Genomic DNA, 16,419 nt, shown 5'->3' on the forward strand with positions numbered 1-16,419 from the left:
GATAGTAATTATAGCAACGACGGAGACGACCAACATGACCAAGGCAAGAACAACAACCACATGGAATCTAGCGCTGAACCAATCCCCAGCAAGTACAACTACAACATGCAACAGAGGGCCTTTGGTAGAAATGATTATCGTTACGCATGCTTTTTACTAGACTCTGATTCCCACAGAAGTCATCTAACTTCTATAATTGGTCTATGCAAGTCGACTCGCGATCAGGTTAGCGTGGTTTCTGATGCAATAAGCCTCTGCAAGGGACCACCGTCTACGGACTGGAGCTTTGATCCATACTTTGACAAGTCTGAAGAGTGGAGAGTTCCCATCCTTGATGTGACGCAGCGTGACTATATACCTGTGAGCGCCGTGGTAGAGAAACGTCAACACCCATAAGGTAAGGGCACTTCCTAGCCACTTGTCATTGAGGAAGTAATGGTACCAATTTTCAACCATTTTTCGATTATTTAGCAGATTATATGGCCATGATGCCATAATTCAGTACAAATTGGGCCTTGGCAGAAATTAGCATGATTAGCACATTACTAGTATTCATTGATTTACCACTCTCTGATTTAGCCAAATTTAGCATAACTTTCTGTGATCTATATCAGAATCTAGCACCACTCTTCTTCTGCTATTTGTAACAGCAATTTTGTGCGATCTCCCATTTTGCCCACATTGCTTTCCCTTTTTCAATGTTTTCTGTATGTTCAACAGTGAGTCAGAAAGACAACTGGGTTTTATGGTGGAAATAATATTTATGCACTGTATCTTTCGACACAATTTAATGTCAAGGGAAAACCTTTCGAGGAAAGTAAAAGACTTGTTTTCCAATTAATCGACTCCATCCAAATCTACACAAATTTGAATATCGAGTAGTCCCGATTGTCCGAGGCGACTCAGAACTGCGATTGACAGGCTCAATATTCAAATGTAAAATAAAGTGGTGTGGCAAGATTGCCTTCAATTGTATTCAGGTAGTGCTGGAGAAATATTTGTTTTGTTTAATGAAGACAATACCCAAAGAAAAAACGGTAACAACATAATGTAGACTAATGTTTTTCAAAACTGTAGTTTTGAAATTCGAAAAACCTGGTTTCTCTAATCGAAAAACTAAGTTTATCGATTTGAGAAGCCAAGTTTTTGTTTGGCATGTTTGGGAGAAAATGCTTTTTGATCGAAAAACCAAGTTTCACTCTTTTGTAGGCAAGTTTCACTCTACTCTAAGCAGTCACGTTAGCTCAATCGAGGGGTTCGACTATATGGTGCGAGAGGTTGCGGGTCCGAACCCTGGCGGTGCCTAGTAGGCCCTTCGCCCTCGTGGAAAAAATTGAGTTAGCTTGAAATTCCCCTGGACAAGAAACTTACTGCTACTTGTTTCGTTTGTAACCCGTACGAAACTCGGGGAGCTGATCCTGCCTGTGAAGGTTATTTGTGGAATGTCTAGGTTGTGCGCTCTTGAAGCTGTAAAGTCCCTGAGTTGTTGTTAAATGATTTGTGGAATGATGTGGGCCGTAGTGGTCAGCGACAACCTGTAAAGTGTGCTGAGGCTTGTGAATTAATGTATAAGCGTTGTGCCTGTGCATAGCGCACTATAAATCACTGCGCTTTTTTTCTTTTTTTTTGTGTGTACAATACTTGGCATACGATCGTACAAAAGTAGTAACATGCATACTTGCAAAATTCATCTAGAGCCATTTGACATGTTTAAATCATATGCGGGTTTGTTTTTTTTATCCCGGTTTTTATCTTTATACCTGTTTTATCTTTATACCACATTTCTGTTAGCAGAATCAAAATGAGTTCACCAAGAGCCCAGACCACCGACGCGGACTGAGCCAATAAGAAGTTTAAGAACTGACTACACTCTGCTACAAAACGGGCTAAAAAATGGAGGAGCCTTCTCGATACTTCGCGTGTTGGGCACAACTTAATCCTATAACCCTAATTTGAGAGTGGTCGCCTGATTCTGTAGATTTTGTATTACGTTAGATTATGGATTATTTCTTTCTGTCTTGAAGCAAAAAGTGTCGTGCATTGTTAAATTTGAATCAAGTACGACGCAGTTAAGAGCTCGGTGACCCACCTTTTGGCGATCTTTTTGTGGGACCTGAGAACACATCAGACACACCAAACTGCATTCTGAATACGAGGAATGTCCTTCTGATATCAAATAATTTTGATTTATTGCAAATTAAAATACAAATTTTATTTCAAATTATTAAAGATTGACATTCTTGACATTTAGCTGTCCTTAATAAACTTTATAAATCTAATGATATGTACTTAAAGTATAATATGTAGCTGACATGAATAGCCGACCTTCATATGAAAATGTTGACCTTTCGTTATGAAGATATACATGAAGTTTCCCAAAAGACCTAAAAAATTTTAAGGTCTTTCATAGCAAACACAAAAACGTTTTAAAAACGTTTTAAATAAGTTATATTTTGGTTTTGGGGTTGGGGAAAAACGTTTTAATAACATTAAAATGTCGGGTTATATAAAGGTCATGAAAACGTTTTAAAACGTTTTGTATGAAAACACACAACAACACTATTTTTAAAATGTTTTTCAAATTGTTGTTATAAACTATTTTTGCAAACATTTTTTGCCAAATATTTTGTCAACATTTAAATAACGTTATGTTAAAAAATTTGCACCCAGCAAACACAGAAATGTTCTTAAAATGTCTTTTTTAAAACGTTTTAATAACATTTAAATGTCGGGTTATATAAAGGTCATGAAAACGTTTTTAAAACGTATTGCAAATATTTTGGGCAAACATTTTTCGCAAAATATTTTTTCAACCCCAAAATAACATTTTGTTAAGAATGTTTTGTATCAAGTTTTCAAAAACGTTTTTGAATGTTATTAAAACGTTTTATACCCTTTATATAACCCGACATTTAAACGTTTTCTGTAAAACATTTTGTGTTTGCTGGGCAGTAGATTATCAAAAATGTTTTTAAATGTTATGAAAACGTTTTATACCCTTAATATACCCTTTATATAACCCGACATTTAAACGTTTTCTGACAACCTTTTATAACCTTTTGCGAATGATGCCGTAAAACGTTTTGTGTTTGCTGGGTAAGGGTTAGGCTATAAGAAAATCAAATAACGATCTTCAGCTCATGCAGGTTTTCAGGTTCTTGAAATTATAGTAACATTAATTTATTCAAAAATATTTCGCCACTTTTTTGCCTCAAGGTAAAAATTTTAACTATACAGAATAGCAATTATTATTTGAATACCTTGCATATTAAGTCCATCAGCTGGCACGGATTTACTCACGTGTTTTGTTCAAAATTTGGACAAGATTATTCAGATTTATTCGCAGAATTCAAAAATCCATTTGGCCATAGGTGAGGAAGGGTCCATTAACGTTTATCCTCTCATCGTAAGGGTTCAGAATTATACAGTTTGACCAACCTGCGACGTACCGTTCTTAAGTTATAAGCAAAACTGTCGAAGGCCAAATTTAAGATCCTACGTGGATGCATGGGTCAACAACTGACAAATGCGCCGATTTAAACACACTGATCTCAAATTGTTTGTCATGTACAAATTACATCGTAGTCAAAGAAAGAATAGTTTGCACCAGCTGTTGAGAATGCTTCACTACTGGGGTAACCCAGGAAAAATGTTACACCGGTTCAAATTACAGGGGGTCGACCAACGCTTTTTTAAGTAAGAAATTGCTTTTTGAATTCTGCGACAAAATTCGAATATCAGACCGTATTAGAATTTTTGAAGAAGTAAGAAGACGCATGAATAAATCTTGCTAACTGATGAACTCATTTCCGACATGTCGAAGCACCTATGCATATTATTTATGAAAAAATCTTAGACATATCAAGAACCTATTAAAAGGGCTGTTGTTTTAAGGTCAAGTGTCTTTGCGTTTTGTGACATAGGTATATTTGCCCGTTATAGATAATGAAACCAAAGTTTAAATACATAAACGAAATACAATTATTATAATGTTATCTCAAAGCTAAGTGTAGTAGCATCCCAGATTGGCATATATGCTGCTACCATTACATGTCATGCTCGTAAACAGATACAAACGTGAAATTTTTATCATTTGTAATTGTTAACCATGCACTTTATATGCAAAATGTTATAGAAATGCTTGGACATTTGAAAGTAAATGCGTGATGCCAGTCCCCGTGTCACACGATTTACAGTTATATATAGCAATAATAATTCCTTTTACAATTATTTTGACACATTATTTTGTACATTTTTTCATTTATACAACTTCAACTTGTGTGCAGTGTGTTTGTTTCGTATTTACTATTAGTACGTTTGTTATAAATTGCAAAAAGAAGTATAGACATTAGACAAAATGTATGATTCGCTAATTATAATTCCCATATTGTATGTAGCATGTATATATTGATATTATTATTACATACCAATGTAAGACGGAATTTAGAGCCTTTGGGGGGAAAATGGTGACTTTCTATTCATGACAGGCTAGATATTCCATAGTTTTCTCTTAACAATAGTACTTTTAAAAAGTTTTAGCGGGTTCGCCATCGGACAACTTCTTCAGGACAAATCTCCTAAGAACGAAACATGTAGGCAAACACCTTGCCTATTGATGGCTCTGAAAAGAGCCGCTCACTGAAGACTTGTCAACAGAGAACAAGCAGGTTGGTCTACATGTCACATTCTATTTGTGTACTTTGTCCTCAAGAAGTCAGAGCTACTCCTGACAAAAGATCGACAGTTTCAAACTTGTCCGACAGCGAATCAGCTAAAAACGTGCAAATTGTATAAACATCCGTCGTAAAACCCTATTCCACAATTAAATCTAACAATAATTATTACTAGTCAGAATATTCAATTTATTCGTGATGTACATCTCACTTACTTCAGTATGCTTATCATAAATCATAACCATGTTCTATTAATGTTTTTGTATGAAGCAATTTGTAATTAATCAGCTATCAGAAACAAAAATATCAATACCTTAAAAAAACGACAAATTAAACAAACCTGTAGTTTTTAATTATTATGCATATATGTCTGTTCAGGAGATATTTTATTCGGATATTAAAATATATATATCTTACCGAAATAGTGAAAAACAATGATTTTGGTTTAAATGCAATTTCTCAAATTGGAATTATTTCAATTGTGTATATTAATTAACAAATTGTGTAGAGTATAATGTTATATCTGTACATGTATCTAATTGTTTCTTTATTTGGCCAAATTAATTTGAAATCAAACAGCACTCATAACGTTACACCTCTTTATTCAAAGTCGTTACCTTTAGAATTATCATATCAGTGATAAACGAAACTGATTGACTCTTTTATCCTTTGTATACTATATATATACTCTTCACCTTTCCCTCGCCCCTTCTCTTCTCTTTCCTCCTTTATCCTCATTTTCTTCCTTCATTTTCCTCATTCCTTACTCTCGGTGGACAAGTCACCCACCCGAGAAAGATACGCTTCTAATTTGATTACTTTTTAAAGTATAACTTTCGTTCTTCTTTGTTGAAAACAAGGAAACATAGTATGGAAGCTCACTTGGCCACACTTTATGATCTACCGTATATCACTTTCCTATCTCATGTTATGATAGTGATACAGGGTGTATCAAAATGATTGGTACCCATCAATTTTGATGTTTATTGAAAAGCCTACCTCTTCCAAATACACTTTTGGATACATTTGAAATATCCAGAATGTATAGTTTATGACTTGTTTTTGCAATTAATTTACAAATTATTTGGATCTTATGTTGAATTTTGATGTGTCAGGCTCATTCATTATCGATGAAAACTGATGGGTACCAATCATTTTGATACAGCTTGTAGTCTCAAGCTAATCAATATCAATCAGATTGTCAATCATTTCACAGAAACTGAAAGACGGAGTGCAAATTGTCTTCTTTTTTTCCATTTTAGGCTTAACACAGCCTTCGTCATAATTAAGCTAATAAAATAAGTATAAATATATCACTTTCAAGAACAAAAAGTGGTCTTCAACATCCTGATTCGTACACCATGCATATATACATACATGACATATGGATACGTTCACAAGTAGATATGTGTAAGATTGCCTAACATTTTGATAAGTTTTCAAAATTTCAAATCTTCTGGTGAGTGTATCGCTGCATATCTATCAGATCGAGGTCCATTCCCTTTCTCATTCTCATCATAACTATGATAAAACTTCAAAAACTTGGTAGCATCCTCATACCCATCGGCATAATACGCTTCCATATGTCCTTTAGGTGGAGGATAAAGTCCATCTCCTATCCTGAACATCTGCAGTGAGGTTATCTCAAATCGTTGTCCGGTTGTGTCCACCCATCCACACGCTATTTTATCGCGTATTGCTGTTCGACACTTTGGATCGGGCGAGATCTTGATAACTTTTCCAGGAGGGAAGTGGAATGACGGTTCAGCGTGGAAGTTCTCAAGTCGAGATAATGCGGAGTCTCCTAAAATCTGTGTTATGAAAACGGAAACAAAAGTTGGAAAGTGAGTTGAAAAAAGAAGAAGTCAGTTCAAAAGAAGTTGAAAACGATTACCAACATTTATATAAAAATAACAATTAAATATACCCAAAAAGTTCACAACTGTACAAACAAGTAGGCCTATGTCAGGTTACTTTCTAAACGTCAAAGAGTAAAATTTAAACTCTTTTATACGACGTAGATTGCCTGTGCAGTGATCTCTCCGATATTTCAATCAGTTGAGAGTGAAATGCACTCCATATATATACTCTTTTAGAGCGAATTTCACTCTTTTCCACCCATTTTCTACCTTTTTATTTCTCTCCATTTGAGTGATTACTGTATATGGCACTTCGAGTAAAATTGTTTTCTCTTTTTCACTCTTTTACATTTGAAGAGTAGTAACAGTAACAACTCCACTTTCAAATGTCCTACTCTGGTCTGAATGTTTCGTCATATAATGGTCAAAGCGGCTTGCATGAAAATATGTCATGGCTAAAACTTATACTTGGTGAATAAAATTCAATTAGATATTTAGTTGTTAAATTATTTATATAAGCACGAGAGTTTCAATTGCCAAATGTATCAAGCATATGGGCTATTGCGATTGAAATCCACACACCCTCTATGGAAGACACGACCTTAATCTTTCACACAGGGGGTGTCAATATGAAATGGAGTCACCGATTTAGGTAACCCCATTTGAAATTCATACGCCTTGTGTGGGAGATTAAGGTCGTGTCTTTCATAGGGGTGTGTGGATTTCAACTGGAATAGCCGAAATGTTAATGTTATGTCCTGCCGCCAGTCATAAATGATGATAACCAAAGATAGTGCAGGTGACTTCATTGTCTATTTTGAAATGAATTGCTTCCGTGCGGAATTTATCAGTACTAGGCCTACCAAACATCAAGACTATAGACATTTTGTATATAGCTAGCATTACAGCAATCAATCCATAAGTAAAACATTTGCATTAATGTATCTTTTTATCATACTTATTTCGTTGATCTCCATATTTATGTAAATTCCTTTTAAAAAATAGGATTTTTAATACATAGGCCTCCACCAGCACCCCCAAATACATTTATGATAAAAGGAAAACATTTATTACCTTGCCAGAAACTTGTGGTGGTTGCCACGTTGGAAACCACGGAACATAAATACACCCCAGCAAAACCTGAAGGAGATAAAAGTAATTTGTCATTACAAAAAAGTCATTAAAAAAATATGAAGAATCATATTTGTAAATAATCTTAATTACTGTTCTACTTTTCCTATAGAAAAACAAAGACCGAAACAAACAAACAAAATAAAAGGAAATTTCATGTTCGCAAACTACGGTACTGTATGCAGTCAGGCACGGTCACGCGGGTCCTGGAAAGTCTACGTTATGTATCTTGCATGATTTGCATCTTAATACGGTATCGGTATGTAGGCCTACCGCTTATATTTTGGGTAAAAACGTTTTAATAACATTAAATGTCGGATTATGAAAAACACGCTACAAAAATATTTTTTTAATGTTTTCAAAATGTTATAGAAAAGTATTTTTGCATGAAGTAACATTTTTCTTATTTCATATTTCATATTTCTTATATAACATTATGTTAGAATATTTGCAGTATGTTGAATGTTGAATGTCACGAAAACGTTTATTACCGTACCCTTTATATACCCTTTAAATAACCTGGCATTTAAACATTTTCTGGCAATGATGTCGAAAATGTTTTGTGTTTGCTGGGAATGCAATTAAATGACTAAAGGCATATTATAGAGTTCAACCTTGGAAGACTCTTTCTTTGAAGGTTCAACCTTAAATATTCAGTATCGCTTGCCAATGATAGTTTGTTTCCCCTAGATTAAATTTATTTAAAAAAAAAAGAAGGCCTAGCTTACCTCTATTAGGTCCTCTCTGCTTGCGTACGACACCAGTTCAACTTCTTGTCCTAAACTCCAACACCGATTCCCAATCTCAAAAACCTTGGGTCCTTTTGTTCTCACGCACGAACTCGTTCCTTGCTCCACATCTTGGACTGCCAGAGTCTGATATTTGTCGACGGCTTGCAACAACGTGGCTTTTAGATGGAGTTTTTGACTTGCTTTAATATGTGCGTCTTCTGGTAAAATTTTGAGTAGTATGCTTCGCAGACGATGTATAAGGTCAAAACCTGGTGAAATGGCGCCAAGAGGAAGGGTAGCAATTTCGTCGATTAATTCGAAGAGTAAGTAAAGATAATCCTGCAGAAGGAAGAACATAAAAAGTTAACTCTTTTTAAAAAGGGCTGTTGATGTCTGTGTGTCGAACCCTCAAGAAAAAAGGGCTTTCTTGAAAATTTAGAAAAAATTGGGGCTTTCTTTCTGCGGTTTGGTGAATCCAAGTGTGTGAAAATATTGGATCCAAAACATAATAATGATAAATACTTTACGCCCAATATTTATGGTCTCGCTATGAGTTTTAAAATATTGGATTCGACTATGTCTCGTCCAAAAATAAATGTGGGCTCAATTGATCCAATTTTATATCAGAATAGTGCCAACAATCCATGCATACCGTTCTTCGGCCTGCTTTTTGGCAATTGGGCTCAGGGCCATTGAAGGTGCGTGATAGCTCAGATGTCAGAGAGCAAGATCATAGGCCTTCAAACACCGGTTCATTCGAGTCCAGCAGTCAAAGGCAAAAACAAAAGATGTTTGATTGGCTTAATCCAATATACCCTTAATATACAGCCGACTCTTAATAATTTTAGTTATTTTGAGGGAGGACAAGAAAAAAAAGTCATTTAAATTTGATATATTATGGTTAAAAGTAAACATGGTAAAGACCTTTTAACTGTCGCGTACCACGATAGCCTGTCTTTTAGTATTAGAAATCATGCAAAATTTAGGAAAAAATATCCCGACCTATACCTATCCTTTTTTTTTTTAATGTTACGCCAATCGAACAATTTTTGGGCCTAATGTTAACTCCATGAGAACTACTTGCCGATTGGCCAAAATGAATATTGTGTCCAATTTTGAACCAATCAAGGAGGCTATTAATAAGATCATCTGCAAATGCAAGTTTGACAATAAATAGTTTAAAGCCTAGTCATAATTGGCAATTGAAATGAACATTTCAAGTTATCAACCAATCAGAAATGCTGTTAGATATCCAGGGGTTAATACTTACAGGTAGTTTGTTAGGAGCTGTTGCCAGTACAGCAGCAATCATAGCACTAGACGAAGTTGCTCCTATCCTCTGTGCCTTCTGGAGAACACCCAATCCATGGTCTACTAAGCATTGTGCTGATCCCAGATTGGTGATGCCCATGAACGAATTACCAGCAAACGACAGATGGTATGGCTGGGTTAAATACTCGCCCATATTGACGAACGAAATAAGACTATCAAGAGAAATATAAGAGACATGCATGCATCAAATTAGACTGCAATGGAGCAGGTGTCATCCCTATTTTGCCTTAAGGTTAGCAACTATTTTTAACTGTTGCGATTTGGTAGTTCACAGCATCTTGCGAATGGTAGTGAGCTTTGGAAAAAAAATTACATTGATCATTTCGTAGCGAGCGTGTAATCACAGATATACTTTTGTGGGTCCTGGTTCTTGAGTTATGTTGTAAAGAGGGCTGAAACAACAACACTTTTGTAAAACATACATAACTCATTAAAAACAATAAATCAAGCAAGTTTTCAAAGTATATGATTTGTGGAATGAACTTTTGCAAAACATCGAAGTGTTATTTTTTAATAATATTGATAGGGGCCTATAGATAATGAAAATCGAGTGAAATAAATGCCAACATAAAGTTCTGGAGAAAGTCACTCAAAGGCTGAATTTAACATTGAGTATAACATAACCAGATTTCCCGGAAACTTAGTAGTGTATAGTTAAAGTCCTATTAAACTATAAATGAACATTGAACTAGAATGTTTCCTGAAAACGTAAACGTTTTCTGTATAACGTTTTGTCTTTGCTAGGACGAGAATCCTAGAACGGAAAGTGTATAAAGGATTTAATAAAAAAAATCTTTGCTGATTCGGATCGGATTCGTGATTAAATCCGTGCACTGAATCCAGCTAGAATGACACTTGCATAATAATTGAACTTATTGTCAACGTCGTTTGTTTAGTAATGGTCTATAGTACTAAGTGAACCTTAAACTTCAACAAGTCTCCATTACAGCTGTATTCATTTAATGTGATGTTTTTGTCAACTATTTAAGACCACCATGAGGCGATAGTAAAAATCTATTGTCCTTGATTGCCCTGGTCCTGAAATATCAAATATATATAATCGATTTTAATTGATTTATTGAAATTCCTAATCGGGGAATGAAATTACACACAAAATGTCAGCAAATGTCCTATGCATACTTGTGAAACAATTATTAAATTTCGTAAAATGACCTAATATTTTAATGAGATCATCTTGATACATCTGCTCTGATATTTTGTAATAATTAGGCTAAAAATTAATGTTTGCTTGTACATATCCCGAGCATTTTATTCAAGCACTCACACTATTTTTAACATTATTATTATGTTTTGATGAATCAGTGTGAAAATATTGGATCAAACACATTAATAATGATAAAATTGGATGCTTTACGCCCAATATTTATTGGTCTCGCTATGAGTTTTAAAATATTGGACTCGGCTACGTCTCGTCAAATATTTTAAAATTCATAGCTCGACCAATAAATATGGGCTCAATTGATCCAATTTTATATCTCGGACTAGACTTTATAGTAATCGGTAATGATACAGTTGATACTATATAGTCTCAGATGGGTAACTTAATGAGTGTCCCTAAAGTGAAATTAGATGAAAACCCCCGAAATATCCAAAATCGTCCAACAAAATACAAGAAATGAGACCTGGTAAACGGCTATCTGAAATCGTTTAAGGAGTATGGTGATACTTAAATCGTCAATTGACACAGAATTTGCCTCCCAGCTAGCAAACATCCATGCAATAACACAAGATCGATACTTGACTTGTTTACCCATCGTAAGAACCATTTTATAGTCACCTACCTTCCTCGTCCGACGATTCAATTTCCACTGAATAGTAACTATTCCAGACGAAAAAAAAAAAACAAATTGTCGACTTCAAAGCACTCTAACAAATGCGCTTTTTCAGAGTCGGTGCTGTTTTCCGCATCAGCATTTGCCTTTACGAGATGATGGAGTAAGACCTTCACTGTCCTTCAGGGCTTGCATAGGTCTCCAAGATAAACCTACCAGCAGCAAAAAGTCAATGAGTATCAATCAATCAATGATTATTTATTGATATAAGAATAAGCACCTGCTTTCAGCGGCAAAGTCCCTCAAACTGTGTCAATAGCAACCGTATACAATACGCCATTGTAGTTGAAATCCATACACCCTCTGTGGGAGACATAACCTTAATCTCCCACACAGGGAGTGTGAATTTCAAATGGGGTTACCAGAATGGGTGACTACGTTTGAAATCTATACCCCCTGTGTGGGAATTGAGGTCATGGCTTTATTTAATAGGGGGTGTATGGAATTCAAATGGAACAGCCCAATACAGTCGAGACGAAGAGTACTTGTCAGTCGTAGTGCAGGGTGATGTTGTTAAGGGGTGGGGTCTTATTGAGATTTATTGTAACTGTGCAAAGCTACATAACGGGACCTACGAAGATGGTTATAATTTTATTGATGCCCATGTCAAATGGAGGAGGCACTTCATAAAAAAATGATAAAAGATGAATGAAGACACCTGCATAGTATGCTTTATTGGGACGTGCTGTATCGGATTAGCAGTTGTTTATTTAGATTTATTTAATAGAAGGGGAAAGAAAAGGGAAATAAAAAAAGCGTGAAAAAGAATGGGGGAAAAGAAAGGGAACAGCAAAAATGGGGAAGATTGGGAAACAAAAAGGGAGAGAAAACAAAAGGCAAAAATAACAAAGGACAGAAAGGGGGAAACAAGAAGAAAAAAGAGAGACAGATGGTAAAGAAATAATGAAGAACAAATTAATCAAATTGAAAATAATGAAAAAAAAAGAGGAAAAACTCTAATCCTGCACATGAATGTCAGAAATGTTCCCAACTTTTATTGAGCCATGCGGCTTTCACATAATGTAAACTCTGAATAATTGCTGAGAACACTTTTTTAAATATCACATTTGTTGGAGCCACTGTGCTTTTTTCTGGGACACCCTTTATGATGTCAGCTAAACAAAGTACCCAGGGTACTGGTTATACCAACAAAATACTCACAAATCATCAAAAGACAATTCAGAATCACACATTTTTTTCTTCAAAACAACATTGTTTATTATGATTCATTGTTTACAAACAAAAGTTTGTGTAGATCCAAACATCTTATGTTTATCTACAAATTACTTCCTTATAATATAGTGATCACATTGATCATGATTCCATTATATTTATAAATACACCTCATAACTGTAATTTCTTTTTCAAAATTTAAAATTTTACAGTATTAGATTTAACTCTCTATCACACATTATTAAGAGAGTAAAGTTGCAGTTACCTATTTACACACCTAGGTGAAGGGGTGCAACATTGATAAAAAGTCTTGCTGCATGAAGTATAAACATGTTGACCAAGTTGAAGTTCAAAAGCATGACTTTGAGTTGCTTGTAAGTTGTAGTAGAGATAAACATTTTATCTAGTGTCACAAAACCCAAGTTAAAATATCAGTCATAAGGCCAAAAATGAAAAATCTAGGGTCACTTCTTTTTTCTAATTTGAATTTGCATATTTTTGTATAGGATTTGCAAACTTCCGGTTTGTAATTCATACCGTTTAAGTCTGATGTATTACAGAAGCAAGCCTGACGAGCCGTATAAATCCTCATTTACCATCATATTATTCAGGGGAACTTGTAGTATTGTTCGTGGCAAACATAATTATACACAAAGCAAATTGACCGACTGAACCCGATTTTTATAGTGTAAACGGCAATACACATTTTTTTGGCTTTATATCCAATCCAAACTGCTTTCTGCAATTCTTACACATAGATGAGTAGATGAAATGTAATAGAAACAGGCCCAACTAGTGCCAATAATAGAGCATTTGACTAGCAAACCAAAGGTCCTGGTTTAAAGTTGGGATGAACAGTAAGCGTGTTTATAGTAAATATACTGAGTTTTGAGCCAGTTGTTAGATACATACTAAAATTGGTGCTGTTTATAGTGGGTCAAATTTACCGATAAAATATTCCAAGTGTTTGGTGACTTCTTCTGTATACTGAGGTCATAACTGAAAAGCATGGTGTTATATAATACCACCATAATAAATGTATCCTTGAATGTTTATAGAGCCCATGTAGACCCCAATACCCATATGTGACCTGCTACCACGAAATCGGTGTACAATCGCCGCAACTTTGTACTAATTTTGTTGAGTTGGTATTTTCGAGATATTTGGTTGACGTTCTTTGTTTGCTGCCACCTGTAAAAACCAGTAGTATTATCCTTTGTGAATGGCCCATTGTCCCAGGACATATACAGACATACTTAGTGGCTTGAACAGGTGAGGGAACACCAACGCAGTAAATAGCCAGGGCGTTTTGAGTGACTAACACCTTGCGACTTTACGCTGATTTTGTGGTAGCAGGTCACATATGTTTAGAAGGATATCAATGTACGGTACATTCCCAATACGGCTGGTGTTTATAGTGAGGAGTTTCCAACCGATTTCTGACCAGACAGAATTCATATGCCAAAGCAGGGCTTGAATTTCAGGGCCTGCACCAAAGTACCGTACATCAGCTCCCACTATAAACACACATAGTGAAATGATGTGCTAACATCTAATTATGTTATACAATTACAATAATTAATCCACACATGTTCTTTATGGAAAAAAAATCAATGCACAATTTCAAAATAACTATTACATGTTTTCTATATTTCATTTACATCTTTACATCAACGTTATCAACGTTTAAGGCAATTGTTCAAGATAATAAAGGAGGGGATTTTGCTCTTCTGGGGTGACTGACTGACACATTTATCCCATCAAATGCTTTGTAACATTTACAGTGTTGTTAAAACTTTCCACCGCCAATGCGCGTGGAACAGGCCATCAAGTCGCAACAACTGACACCCAAGTAGCCAATTTTTAGTACCTCTGATAAAGCCCCCAATACGGGAAACTCAAAAGTATAATTATTGGCCACTGCTTTTTAAATGTAAAAGTCTGAAAATGGACTTTAAAAACGGCTAAAATTTAGGTGCTGGCCAAGAAAGTTTTTAACACTCTAAAAATTTCTAATTATAATCCTGAATTGTCCACCTGGGAACCAAGGGAGAACAGTGCCAGTGCATTGATTGGCCACCCCAGGTTAAATACGAAATAAATAAATAAATAAATTTCAGATTACAAAAAGTTAGGGTGACAATAATGGAGTCTGGGACTTGACAGGCCTTTGGCTTATTTCTCAATTCTCATCCACGTTTCTTCAGTAATTGTACTATCTATTTCTTGTGTTTTTAATGTACTTAAATAAATAATGTTATGTTATGTTCAACTTCAAGGAAACATTTCATTTTCCATTTTATTTTCCTGGCTTACAAAATTATCCAGTTTATCAACACCACATTTGTGTTAAATAATTAGATATAAATAGACAGATCGTACATTAAATTGTTTTATCGTATAATACACATCTCAAATGCTGAATTATGTAGGCTATCAGTATCAATCAAAGCTGCAAATTGGGAAATTATCTAATTAGTGTTCCCTGAAACCCAATACACAAATCTATAAACCATGTCCAAAACAAAAATATTGATACTAAACTTATCAGGGTGTGAGTGACTATAATAAAAAGTAATATTATGAAGTCTGAAAAACTCTTGAAATTTGGAAAGTTCCTAATCATATACTTTTCTTCAGTGCAAAGAGCTGAAAACCTGCATAACATACAGTTGGTACTTGATAACACAAAATGTTTGTTCTGAGCTACAAGCATACAGGAAAAAGATTCCTATTGGGGCCACCTGCACAGGTACACCATTGCCAAGGTACCTGACTAATACATACAGTAGCTACACAGTGCACCTGTACAGTACCAATGCTGCTACTGCTCAGGATCTATCAGCAGTGGTACTGCACTGGTACTACACTGGAACTACCCTGGAACTACCCTGCTACTGCAGAGTACCAGCCAAGTACCATGGCAACAGTGTACCAGTGCAGGCGGCCCCCAATAGGGATTTTATAGTGTACGTGTATATCTTTATACATTATAATGACCTAACAAAACAAACTTAAAACAGACATTGCGCAATTCTGTTTTTATCAGACTGAACCATTCAGGGTCTAATAACTGCAGTGTGTTGGTTGGTTGGGTGATAACTGCAAAAATATAGTGTTCAAAAAGTGCTGGATTCAAGAACAAATTAGTGCGCAATTTTGTCTCGGACCTCGTGTGACATCTGAGGGTCCAGTGTCTTACTGTGCAGTTGTGGATCCTTGCTAAATGTTCTAAAAATATGTATCAAAAACAAAATGCGATTCAAAGATCAACATGGACACAATCACACAACTAGCCATACCCTAAAATGGGTTATCTGAGGGCATCACTTTATGACCCCATTTACCTAGAGCCTGAAGTATACTTAATTGAACTTGGCTTCGTTTTCGTTTGTGTGTAAACAGTGTCACCACATTTTAACTTGAATTCTAATGACGACCCGGAGCAACTTTTGTTGATTTCAAACTCAAACACGCAATTAGAAGTCGACTTCATAATGTTTATTTGAAGCATGAGAAAGTGACTGATGGCATAAAACAGGTAAACACCCCGTCAACAAATAATTTATGCTAATCCTTAGTCGCAATCTGAATTCAGCGTTGCAATTGAAGTTGACTTCTCTCTGTGTAAACGGGGTCTAATACTCGTAAAATACTCTGGGAAAAT

General features: G+C 35.3%; 1 protein-coding gene across 1 annotated transcript; it reads right to left on the minus strand.

Annotated features, from left to right (window-relative positions):
* Nucleotides 1–5,196: 5,196 nt before the first annotated feature.
* Nucleotides 5,197–11,732, minus strand: LOC140167283 (patatin-like phospholipase domain-containing protein 4). Its single transcript, XM_072190616.1, has 5 exons — nucleotides 11,529–11,732; nucleotides 9,665–9,878; nucleotides 8,392–8,733; nucleotides 7,607–7,672; nucleotides 5,197–6,484 (listed from the first exon to the last, which is right to left on the minus strand). The coding sequence occupies exons 2-5, from the start codon at nucleotides 9,857–9,859 to the stop codon at nucleotides 6,113–6,115; spliced, it is 975 nt and encodes a 324-aa protein (XP_072046717.1). The 5' UTR covers nucleotides 9,860–9,878; nucleotides 11,529–11,732; the 3' UTR covers nucleotides 5,197–6,112.
* Between the last annotated feature and the right edge of the window lie 4,687 nt (nucleotides 11,733–16,419).

The sequence above is a fragment of the Amphiura filiformis genome, chromosome 13 (assembly GCF_039555335.1).
Source record: "Amphiura filiformis chromosome 13, Afil_fr2py, whole genome shotgun sequence".
NCBI lineage: Eukaryota > Metazoa > Echinodermata > Ophiuroidea > Amphilepidida > Amphiuridae > Amphiura > Amphiura filiformis.

Coding starts and splice junctions, on each gene's coding strand:
- LOC140167283 (XM_072190616.1), bottom strand. CDS start 9,859: ATGGGCGAGTATTTAACCCAGCCATACCATCTGTCGTTTGCTGGTAAT. Junction 8,734..9,664: donor CAGCTCCTAACAAACTACCT/GTAAGTATTAAC, acceptor TTCCTTCTGCAG/GATTATCTTTACTTACTCTT. Junction 6,485..7,606: donor CACCACAAGTTTCTGGCAAG/GTAATAAATGTT, acceptor TTCATAACACAG/ATTTTAGGAGACTCCGCATT.